The sequence below is a fragment of the Grampus griseus genome, assembly GCF_964374135.1.
Source record: "Grampus griseus genome assembly, chromosome: 3".
NCBI lineage: Eukaryota > Metazoa > Chordata > Mammalia > Artiodactyla > Delphinidae > Grampus > Grampus griseus.
In genome coordinates, this window is record NC_139019.1 from 161155567 (window position 1) to 161167347 (window position 11781).

General features: G+C 52.7%; 1 protein-coding gene across 2 annotated transcripts; it reads right to left on the reverse strand.

The window, feature by feature from the left end:
- Positions 1–1364: 1364 nt before the first annotated feature.
- Positions 1365–5665, reverse strand: LRRC25 (leucine rich repeat containing 25). Of its 2 annotated transcripts, none has more exons than XM_082652223.1 (3): positions 5532–5665; positions 4207–5006; positions 1365–2325 (listed from the first exon to the last, which is right to left on the reverse strand). In XM_082652223.1, exons 2-3 carry the CDS (start codon positions 4995–4997, stop codon positions 2187–2189), a joined length of 930 nt encoding a protein of 309 aa, XP_082508349.1. In that variant the 5' UTR covers positions 4998–5006; positions 5532–5665; the 3' UTR covers positions 1365–2186. The 2 variants fall into 2 exon arrangements, with proteins under 2 accessions (XP_082508349.1, XP_082508350.1); XM_082652224.1 differs by having other exon boundaries at positions 1365–2420.
- Positions 5666–11781: the final 6116 nt, after the last annotated feature.

The following is an 11781-nucleotide window of genomic DNA, read 5'->3' on the forward strand; positions in this document are numbered from 1 at the left end:
TGCCACAACTACTGAAGCCCGCATGCCTAGAGCCCATGCTCTGCAACAAAGGAATCCACTGCAATGAGAAGCCTGAGCACCGCAATGAAGAGTAGCCCCCACTCGCCACAACTAGAGAAAAGCCCGTGCACAGCAATGACGACCCAACGCAGCCAAAAATAAATTAATTAACTAACTAATTTTAAAAAAAGAGCAGGGAGAAGTAAGTTGTGAAGAACGTTTTCATGCACACCACATCTCCCAGGTTATATCTTTTCCTACTTAGAATCTTAGAATTGCTGAGCTGTACCAAGCCCAGCCCCTTCCCCACACCCACTTGCCTGTTCACCCTGAGGAACTGTCATGGGAGTCTGGAGGACAGAGCACCCAGCTTCAGCAGTGAGTGAGATGTGTCCCCTGTGAACCCCAGCATCCAGAGGCAGATCTGAATGACTGCAGGTGCCCTGAATGTATTCAGTGAGTACCCACTTTGTGCCAGGCCATGGCTGGGCACTGAGGACACGAAGGAGCAACGTAGGCAAAATTTTACGACTCCATTCAAGCTCAGCTGAGTGCAGGGACAAACGAGTAGAAGATAAATCATAAGCGGCTGATGGTAGTAAGAATCGTGCAAAGAGGTCAACCCAGGCAATGCATTAGTGAGCAGAGGAAGACAGATTTTTGGCAGCAGGAGTGGGGGCTCGAGTAGTGTCTAGGGCAGGGATGCAGGGGTGCAAGGAAGCTGAAGACCCTCATAGGTTGCCTCTCCCACCCTGGGTCACTCCCAGGTGTTGGGGAAGCCAAGGGAACCTCAAAATTAAACTCAATGTCAGGATCACCCAAAGGTAGCAGCTGCCATACTGAGTCTCTCCCCAAACATCAACTGTTGCCTTTGCCGGACACTGCTGCCCATGTGCCTCTTCACACCTCCAGGCTGCTCCCCCTGCCCAGTGTGCCTTGTCCTTTCTACTTCTCGAACACCTATGCATCCTTCAAAACACACTTCAGATTCCCCTCTTACGTACAGCCCTTTTTAAACTCCTTCATTCATCTCCCTCTGGGGACCGTCGTTCCATCTCTCCTTCTGGCCCAGGCTTGACCTCCCAGGACTGGGGGTGTCTGTGTCCAGCTCTGTCTCCCCTAGTTTGGGGGCTTGGCAGGAGTCGGGCTGGGAGCAGCTGACAGAAAACCCAGCTGAGGCATGAGCTTGAACAAACTCTTGAAATACACTGAGCTCTGGGAGTGAGGAACTCTGCCTGAGGAGGAACCAGGGAAGGGTTCTCAGAGTGGCATTGGCATTGCACCTGGGCCTTGAAGGATGAGTTAAGGTATCTCAGCATATTAGAGCTAAAACAGCCTTAGAGGCCAATTTTAATCACCTTGTTTTACAGATGGGGGAACTGAAGCCCAGAGGGTTAATGGCAGAGTCAGGAAGTGGACCCATGCCTCCTGATGCCCAGACCAGAGTTCTGCATCTGTATTTAGATGCTTAAGAGTGAGAAAACGTGGAAGGGGATGGCAATCTGGGCAAAAGGAAAGGCATGGGTAAATGACATGAGAAAATGAAAGCTTCAGGAGGGAGGTGAGCTTGATGGAGAGGAGGCCCAGACCAGAAGGGCAGAGGAATGGGAGAGGGCAGTGGGTTGGGCAGGGCTGGGTCACGCAGGTCTCAACCACCAGGCTGAGAATCTGGGGGCAGTGGGGAGCCATAGAGTGTGCGTGAGCAGGGGAGGGGCGCAGTCCCATTCATGAGTTATAAGGATCCCTTTGAGGCTAGTGTGGGCTGCCCTGGGGGGCCAAGTCTGGATACCAGGCACCTGAGAAGGGGGCCTGAGAGTGACAGAGGGGAGAGACTGGAGGTTGGGAGCAATTTGGGAGTCCCAGACCTCTCGTCTTGGAAGCCCAGCAGCCTCATCTGTCCCGCAGAACTTATTGGGCAATACTTGCACACCAACGGGAGGGTGACGACAGAGTTCACACGTTGACCCTCCCATCCCTGTGTTGGCGTCTCTCCTTCTCCACTTCTAGCAGCTGAGTGGCCTGAGGAGCAGAGTGGTCTAGGGAGAGGGCTGCAGAGCCTCCCTGGGGCCTCAAGGATGATCCTTCCCTGGCCCCATTCCTCAGATGGGAAGACTGAGGCCAGGGAAGATCCAGGGTGCCCCAAGTCACCTGGAAGGGGGTAGGCTGGAGTTTGAGATGTTGAAGGCTCAGCGCCCAGAGATCACATACTCTTCTTCATCCGATGGGGCCTGGCCCAGCGACTGCAAGTTGCAGTAGACAGGCTGGGAATCATGGTGGCGGCTCTCATAGTTCATGTAGAAGTCGTTGTCCTCTGAAGGGTGAGGCCTGTGCGGACAGACAGATGGCAGGGCAGGTAGGATTCAGGAAGCGGGCACATCAGCTTTGAGAGGCAACGTAGTTCAGGGCAATTGAGTCCACTCCTAATATTTACATATGAGAAAAGTGAGTCATGGGGCAGTGTTCTCCCAGCCTGGCCCAACTTTCTGTGAGGAAAGCAAGTAAGGGGCAGTGATTCAGGGAATATTCTGTGGATTCAGCGTTGTAACGCTGTGGTCCAAGGACCTTGAGTCATTGTAGGGTTTTTTTCTTCCTTAAAGTTGAGATGGTTGCCCATTTTTTTACATTAAATTCTAGATTTTGTTTTCCTCTTGAAAAACTGGAAGCTCTAGTCACACCAGCCACATGAACACAAGTAGCTGGAGCTGAACCAGTGCCCCTTCAGATGGGAAATGTTTTCACCAGGTCCCCAGAAGCAGCTGAATTTGTGGTCTTGGTACAAAAATAAATCTCTGAGCCTCAGTTTCCCCATCCACAAAATGGATCAGGGAGGAGGTAGCTTCTTAGGAGTGTCTTGCTATGGTGGGCAAGACACCCAGAGAAGAACTTTCCTGCCTCCAGAACATCCTAACACCCCCACCCCCGCTCCTCTTGTAAAAAAGGCCACTTTGGGTAAATGGTGTCTATCAGTCATTTGTACTTTAGTATAATTTACTCCAAATACATAAATGGTTGTATGGGGATGGAACTCAGGGTTTGTTTCTTGCTTCTGCTTCTGACCTTGGGCATGTCATTCCCCTGCCTTCCAGAACCTCCATTTCTTTCTTTCTTTCTTTCTTTCTTTTTCTTTTTTCAGCCACACCGCACGACTCGTAGGACCTTAGTTCCCCGACCAGGGATTGAACCCGCACCCTCACCAGTGAAAGCACAGCGTCCTAACCACTGGACCACCAGGGAATTTCCAGAACCTCCATCTCCGCAACTTTAAAATGTAGGTTGGGATTGACACATCCAATTCTTAACAGTGTTTTTAGAGGAGACTGGTCCTGAGGTCTTGGTGACAGCGAGGCAGAGGCAAGCATCAGAACACAAGCTGCCTTAGGGAGTGTGGTGCCTTCAACTCCTTACCTCAGCCCACTTCTGCATTTGAGCTCTATTTGCATCTGCTTTGCATATTCTCTTATTTCTAACCAATAGTCTCTCACAGGCCTCCCCCACCTTTTGGATTCTGCGGCCGCAAAACCCAGCCACGACCAAGCTCTTCCCTTCCTGCTTGGATCCTCCCAGCCCCCTCCAACTTCAGCCCTGATGTCTTGCCTTCACAAAACACATCCACAGCAGATTCTCTGTTCTCTCCCACTGCCAGGCTTTTGCCCTTCCTTGTGCCTGCCCCCCTGAAATCCCCTCCACTCCCTCGTCCAACCTGGAAAAGTTGAACCCATCTATCTAAGCCCAGGCAACTTTGGAGGCAGGACTTTGTGGGGTAGAGAGAGACACAGATGGCTCTCTTAGCATCTCCTGTGTGTCAGAAGGAGACCGGAGTGCTGTCCCATTTTACAGAGACCGAAACAGAAGTTCAGAGACGGCCCTGGGTCACACGACATCTGAGCCCAGGCCGCTGACTGCTACCGCAGAACCCCGACTCTGCCTTGAACACCTGCCTCCTCTCTCCCAATCCTTGGCAGCCAGAAGCTGGGTTTGCAGGTCATGAGAGGAACACTTGTCTCCTACACAAGAACTCAATTCTTATCCCAACTCCATGAGGCGGAGGGCTGTTATTGTCCCCATTTTATCGGTGAAGAAACGGTGACCCAGAGAGGTGGAAATGACTTGCCCAAGATCACACAGCCTGTAAGAGGCAGAGCTGGGAATTGAACCCTGGCCATCTGGCTCCAGAGTCTTGCAAGCAGATGTGTGTGGGTCACTCACCTGTGTTCAGCCCACTGGTGCCTGGCAGCTGGTTGGCCCACAAACATGTTCTCATAGTCAGAAGTGGAAGATCCAGGCAGGGTGGCTGCTGGGAGCTTAGGGCTGAGGCCCCGGCTACTATACCGTGGCTGCTGGCCCGAACCAGACCTGGGACCATTCTGAGCAGCCCACGTTTTGCTCATGCCCCCGCTACTGCCTACCCGACGTCTACAGAGTCTCCACGCCAGCACTGGGCCAGCAATGGCAAGCATGAGGAGCAGGATTCCACTGGCCACCAGAGCTCCTGTGGTTATCATGGTCAGGGGAAGCCCACAGCGCACTTCCAAGAAGGCAGAGACGTTGCGCCAGGCACCGGTGGACACATCCAGGCACAGCAGAGGCTGTGGGCCAGAGCAGTTGTCCCGCCGGACCTCGTGCCAGGGTGATAGGCCACAGCTGCAGTCAGCCCTCAGGTCAAGGTCACAGTGTTCGGCCAGTGCCCTGTCCACGAGGTCCAGGGGGTTGTTGGTCACATCCAGGACCTGCAGCTTTCCCAGGTGAGCAAAAAAAAGCGGTGGGAGCTTTCGAAGGCCATTCCCAGACAGGTCGAGATGAAGCACACTGCTGGCCTGCAGAGACTGGTTCTGAGGCAACAGGCTCAGGTTTCGGCCACTGAAGTTCAGGCATTTGTCCGTGAACTCCCGGGTCCAGTCCACGTCCCCCGAGGACACGTGGCACGACAATTCCTGGCTGCCTGGACGGAGCAGTAACAGCAGCGGCAACAACAGCACCCACACCGGGGCGCCCCCCATGCAAGCAACCTAAGCGGAGACACCGGAATCCAAGCCCCAACCTCAGTCTAGGGTCACCCTCCCCCTCGCCACCTGTGTTTGTTATATACATTTTTAATAGCCGAGAGCAGCTCAGGCCACTTCTGAAGTGTTCAAACTTAGCCCTTCCGCTGGCGGCTCCTCTTTGATTGGCTCTGGCCCCCTGCCTCAGTCTCCCCTTCCGGGGAATGGGTACCTAACCGGGATGCCTCAGGGGCATGGAAGGCGAGGAGGAGACCTGACCCAGACAACCCCTTCCCCTTCTCTCAGATCAGCCCCTTTGGGCTAAGTTGCCCAATTTCCCCCAACATTTCAGGAGCCCTCTCTGGCCAAGTCGGGACTACATGCAAATGAGCCGTTGGCCCGGAAACGACCCCGCCCCTCTGCCTTTCTTTTCCGAACTGCAGGCTGTTGGGAGTCTTGGGCTGGCGGTGGGGGTGGGCGTGGGGGGTGCTGCTGACGGGGTCCCACCAGCTGTGGTTTGCACAGACCCAAGTTCTAGTGCCTCCGTCCTACCTTTCTGGTCCCCCCTGCCACGCCTTGGCCTTGGTCGTGCTAGAAGTCTCCGGTGCCGAGGGGCTGCGTCGTGGCTCACCTGGACGCGGGGGTCAGAGGGTCTGACCCTCCGCGGATCCGGATCCACTGCGGTGCCTGGCGCTTCTCAGGCTCTGTACCCAGCGACTCAGGGGAAGAGGAACTGGTGTCGGCTGAAGTGCAGAGGGGAAGAATGAAGAAGATACAGAGACCCGCCCCCACCCCCTCCCCGCTGAAAGGCCTCAAGGACCAGGATTCTTACGGGAAGGGCAGGGGCAGCCTGCTTCCTTCTTGCTGGAACCCAATGACTACATGTCCCCCAGTAACACCCCAACTAACTGCTACCTCATCAGCTCACTTCCTGGTCTCAGTTCAGTTGAATCCCAACCCATGCATTCATTTATTCGTTCAACAAACATCATCCATGCTGAGTCCCCAAGAGACTTCAGTCCTGTCCAGTTGCTTCAGGAGCAACCAGTCTCGGAAAAAGACAGAACCGGACACAGGCACCCCAAGTCTGATGGAGTCAGGTCAAGGCCAGAGTGAGGGACAGGGTACTGGAAGTTTTCCTGGAGAGGAGACATTAGAATTGGGGTTTCAACACATGAGTAGGAGTTTGCCAAGGATTCCTTGGCAAACGGCCTTTGACTTTCCAAGCTCCTAGCCTCTCCCACAAGATCAGAGCTCTCCTCATGTACAAATCATGCCTCCATGCTGCAGGGGGGATGTGAGGAGGGCTCCCTGGGGGAGGGGATGTTGAGTCTGGGGCTTGGAGGATGAGTTGCAGTGGAAGGCAGAAAGGAATGCATTGCAGATTCCAGGCAGAAGGCACAGCAGGAGTAAAGGTCCTGCAGCTTGAGAAAGCATGGCCGGCTGGGACAGCGTGGTTAGGAGTGGCTGGAAGGGACTGACTAAATGGAGGAACTGGTGACATGGGCAGGTTGGGGAGGCAGCACAGGCCTCCAAAGCCAGGCGGAGGAGTGGGGCTTTATTCCCAGGGCCAAGCAGGTATGTGAGCAGGGGAGGGGCACTCTGTCGAAAGATTCTTCTGGAGTGAGTCTGGGGTCTGGAGGTGGCAAACCTTTTGAGGAGCCTGGAGTCCCAGAGGGAGAGGGGGAGCTGAGTCAGACCTGAGGGATAGTGACACAAGAGAGATTGAGGAGGGAATGGGTACAGGTAGGCTGGCAGAGAGTCTCAACCTCACTGGGGTCCGGGTTTCAGGCAGACCAGGTTCAAATCCTTTCCAGCCCCTGGCTCACTGCTTGACCTTAACTGTTCTGTACCTCAGTTTCCACATCTGTAAAATGGTACCTCAGTTTCCACATCTGTAAAATGGGACCTCAGTTTCCACATCTGTAAAATGGGATAAATGTCAAGAGTCTTTCCTGGACTCTGGGAGGCTGGAGTCTACTCCCCCACGCTTTCCCCTCTCCTCAGACTCTGCCCCTTTTCCATCTCCAAACTCAGACGAATGGTCAAAGGTCTTGAACTGAGACTTTGGGGAAGGGCTACAATTTGTTCTTCAACAACCCAAAGATACTCACTCCTAGTAAAACACAGCAGATCACAGCAACTCTGAGATACTGTTTGATTCCATCTATCAGATGGGCAAAAATTCAAACGTGTGATGACACCCTGTGCTGGCCAGGCTGTGGGGAAACAGGCAACCCCACACATTGCTGGGGGAGCATCTGTGGTGCAGCCCGATGTAAGGCATCCTGTCACAGGAATGATGAAGGCGCATGCCCACTGATCCAGCATCCCACTCCTGGGACTCCTGAATATTTTCATGTTTACAACATGACAGGGGCAGGAACAGATGAGTGGATAAACTAAATGTAGTCCATCCATACCGTGAACATTATTTGGCCATAAAAAGGAATGAAGCTCTGATACACACTACACGCGGATGAACCTCAAAAACATTATGCTGAGTGAACAAAGCCAGACACAAAAGACTACACAGTGTATGATTTCATTAATATAAAGTGTCCAGAACAGGCAAATCCACAGAGACAGATAGTAGATTAGTGATTGTCAGGGGCTGGGGAGTGGGATACGGAGAGTGACTGCTAATGGGGACGGGGTTTCCTTTTGAGGTAATAAAAATGTTCTGGAACTAAATAGGGATGATGGTTGCACACACTGTGAATGTACTAAAAATCACTGAATTGTTCACTTTAAAGTGGCTAACGTGGTAAATTTTTGTTAAGTGTACTTTGCACAATTAAAAAAAAAAGTCACCTGAAACTTACAAGATATCGTAAATCAACTATACTTGAATAAAAAAATTTTTTTAAGGCAAAAAGATGACAGAGCTACAGGATGATTCATTGCAGCACTGCTTGTTTTATGAAAACAAAAATTGGAAACCACCTAAGGGATTGGTTTGATCAATAACAGCTCATCTATCCTGGGAGGTGCTACAGAGTCATGAAAATGAAATTATATATCTCTATGAAACAATAAGGAAAGACTAATTCATTTCCTCCACAAACAATTATTAAGCTCCTACTGTGTGCCAGGCACTGGTCTAGGAGCTGCAGATACAGCCATGAACAAAACAGACAAACTCCCAATCCCCGTGGAGTTCTTGTAGTAGTCGGGGAGGCTGGAAACATGCAGAATCTATCAAGAAAATATGGAACTTCCCTGGTGACGCAGTGGTTAAGAACCCGCCTGCCAATGCAGGGGACACAGGTTCGATCCCTGGTCCGCGAAGATCCCACATGCCACGGAGCAACTAAGCCCATGCACCACAACTACTGAACCCGCGCTCGAGAGCCCGCAAGCCGCAACCACTGAGTCCGCATGCCACAGCTACTGAAGCCTGTGCACCTAGAGCCCCTGCTCTGCAACAAGAGAAGCCACCGCAGTGAGAAGCCCATGCGCCGTAATGAAGAGTAGCCCCCTCTCGCCACAACTAGAGAAAGCCCGCACGCAGCAACAAAGACCCAGCGCAGCCAAAAATTAATTAATTAATTAAAACATATGTAACAGGTGGCAGAGAAAGTAAAGTTGGGAAGCAAGCAGGGAGGGTGGCAACTTTTTAATGGGATGATCAAGGGAGGGTTTATTGCAAAGGATAAAGGGGCTTATTGAGCAAGGAGGTGGGGGAAGGGCATGCAGGGAGTAGAACAGCCTGTGTAAAGGCCCTGGGGCGAGAGTGGGCCTGGGTGAGAGCAGATGTCTTCAAATGAATATGTTAACTGGGGTGGGGGGGAAAGCAGCTTCCTACTGAAACTTTTTTTTTAAATCGATTTATTTTTGACTGAGTTGGGTCTTCATTGCTGCGTACTGGCTTTCTCAAGTTGCAGTGAGTGGGGGCTACTTCTCATTGCGGTGTGCAGACTTCTCTTGTTGCAGAGCACTGGCTCTAGGTGCACGGGCTTCAGTAGTTGTGGCACACGGACTTACTTGCTCCGTGGTATGTGGGATCTTCCCGGACCAGGGCTCGAACCCATGTCCCCTGCGTTGGCAGGTGGATTCTTAACCACTGCGCCACCAGAGAAGCCCCCCTATAGAAACTTTTGATGAAACAGGAAAAACAAATACCCTGGGGTTACCTCTTAGTGGCAGATGGATGGGAAGGAGAAGCTCCCCATGTATATTTTTATCTTTTTTCCTTTAGAATCCTATCATGTCATGTGAATACAAATCAGTCAACACGTTCAATCCAAACATTGAAATCAGCCAACAAGCACACACAAGAAATCAGGCTTTTAGGATGAGAGGGACAGAGGGGCGCCAGCTGGCGGGCCTGGGTGTGGGTGGATTCCAACACTGAGGCCTCTTAGAATGGGAGGAAATGAGGAAATGAAGTGAAGGAAATGAGGAACTAAAGGGCCAGACACTCAGGCTTGGGGTGGACTATGTGGGCGTGGGACAGGCCGGCTTGGGGCCTGAGACAGTGGGTTCTGGAGGTGGGTCTGGGGGAGCCTGGGGCCTGGGCCTTCCTGCTGCAGCCCTGGCAGGCCATGGCTAGGCTGTGGGAAGAGGGGCTACACCGGCCCTCAACCTGGCTGAGAGGAACCAGAAACTTCCAGAGGGCTCACCTTCATACTCCCCCTCCTGCCCATATGAGTCCCAGGCAGGGCCAACCTGTCAGCACAGAGACCTCTGTAGAGCCTCAGAGACACCTAGAGACCTTCAGAAACCCCAGAGAAACCCAGAAAAACGCAGACATCCCCAAGACCCCAGAGATACCTAGAAGAAATTCAGAGACCACTCCCAAAGACAAAGACAGATATGCGGGGCGTACCCTGGGGTAACCCAGCCTCAGGGCCACCAACTTGTGGTCCCACAGTTTTGCCACATTTGCCCAACACCCTCCGATCCCCAGTACGCACCCTGTGCTGAGTGAGGCCTCGGTGTGTCCCCAGGAGCCCCTCGTCTGGGGAGCTGGAGAGGGGCCAAGGGTTTCCCCTCCCCACATCCACCTCCAGTCCGTCCCGAGACTCTCACACTTATCTGGAATCAACCCCTCTCCACCTCCGAGCTTCCCCAGGGTGAGGTCTCTAAACCTCTGGCCTCAGCCCCTTCCTGCCATCTCCATTCTCCCTGTGACAGCCTTTGAACTACCGACACCCCCATCCCCTGGCTCTGGTCTGGCTACTCTTAGAATCCAGTCTCACCCCAGGGAGGGTCTGGGGCAGGTTGCTAGGCAGCCCAGGCCACAGTAGAAGCCCTTTACAGGGCCTGGGGATCTTGAGGCCTCTGAGGAGCTCTGGAGCTGGCTGGTCAGGACCTCAGGCAGTTATGATGCCCAAGGGCTGGGCTAAGGTGGCCAAGCAACTTACGGGCAAACCTGGAATGTGAGCAGACTCCAGCAACTGCAGACCTCCATGCGTTAATTCAGCAAACAGTGCCCTGAGCCACTTCATTGCTGTGTGACCTGGGGCCAGTACCTTAAACCCTCTGTTCCTCCACTTCTTCCTTTGTAATTTTTAAAATAAATTTATTTATTTATGTATTTATTTTTGGCTGCGATTGGTCTTTGTTGCTGCACACGGGTTTTCTCTAGTTGTGGCGAGCGGGGGCTACTCTTCCTTGTGGTGCGTGTGCTTCTCATTGTGGTGGCTTCTCTTGTTGCCGAGCATGTGCTCTAGGTGCCCGGGCTTCAGTAATTGTGGTCCGCAGGCTCCATAGTTGTGGCTCGCGGACTCTAGAGCGCAGGCTCAGCAGTTGTGGCGCACGGGCTTAGTTGCTCCGCGGCATGGGGGATCTTCCTGGACCAGGGCTCAAACCTGTGTCCCCTGCATTGGCAGATGGATTCGTAACCACTGTGCCACCAGGGAAGGCCCAATTTTTTTTTTAAGTTTTTTTTTTTTTGATGTGGACAATTTTTAAAGTCTTTATTGAATGTGTTACAATATTGCTTCTTTCTTATGTTTCGGTTTTTTGGCTGGGAGGCATGTGGGATCTTGGCTCTCCCACCAGGGATCGAACCCTCACCCCCTGCATTGGAAGGCGAAGTCTTAACCACTGGACCACCAGGGACGTCCCTCTGCTTCCTCCTTTGTAAAATGAGGACAGTGAAAACCACCGTGCAAGGTGGCCGTGAAGGGCTGGGAGACGGACGTGAATGTTAGCATGTGCCTGGTACCAGGCCGTGTGTGACTAATACACAGCTGAGTGTCCTAAGGGTGGGGGAGGTGTAAATGGTCCATCATGCACAAAAATCGAATTCAGAAGGTAAAGCTTGATTTTTAATGTAATGGAAAGACCTTATTTGAGGTCACATAGCTTCGTTGGTTACAGTAACATTTTAGAAGCCAAAGAATGCCTTTAGGAGAGGGGTGGGCAAACAAAATGTGGCACCAGGGCAGCTGCGGTCAGCAAGCACCCTCCACCTGCCAGACCGGCATTTCTTTGCTGAGGCTGCTCTGGTCACAGGATGCCACATTGTTGGCCCACACGGCTCTCCTGGGAGCTGCCCTGACCACAGACGGAAGGAGAGTTGATTAGAAACGCCTCGGCTTCCTCCTCCCTCCTTCCTTGGGTAGGACGTCTCAGAGGCACTTGCTCTTGGCGGGCTTCTTGAGGGCCCAGTGGGAACCCAGCCTTGTGGAGCCTGCTCGTTGGCGCCCCCTGCAGGTCCCCGTCTCTCTTCTCACCCGGACCAGGGCTTCCTCCCAAATAATTACTGTCTTGAATTCCGATCTCCGGTCAACTTCCAGGGGGTCCCAAATTAAGATAGGTGGAGGAATATAAAGAAACATTATAAGCCGTC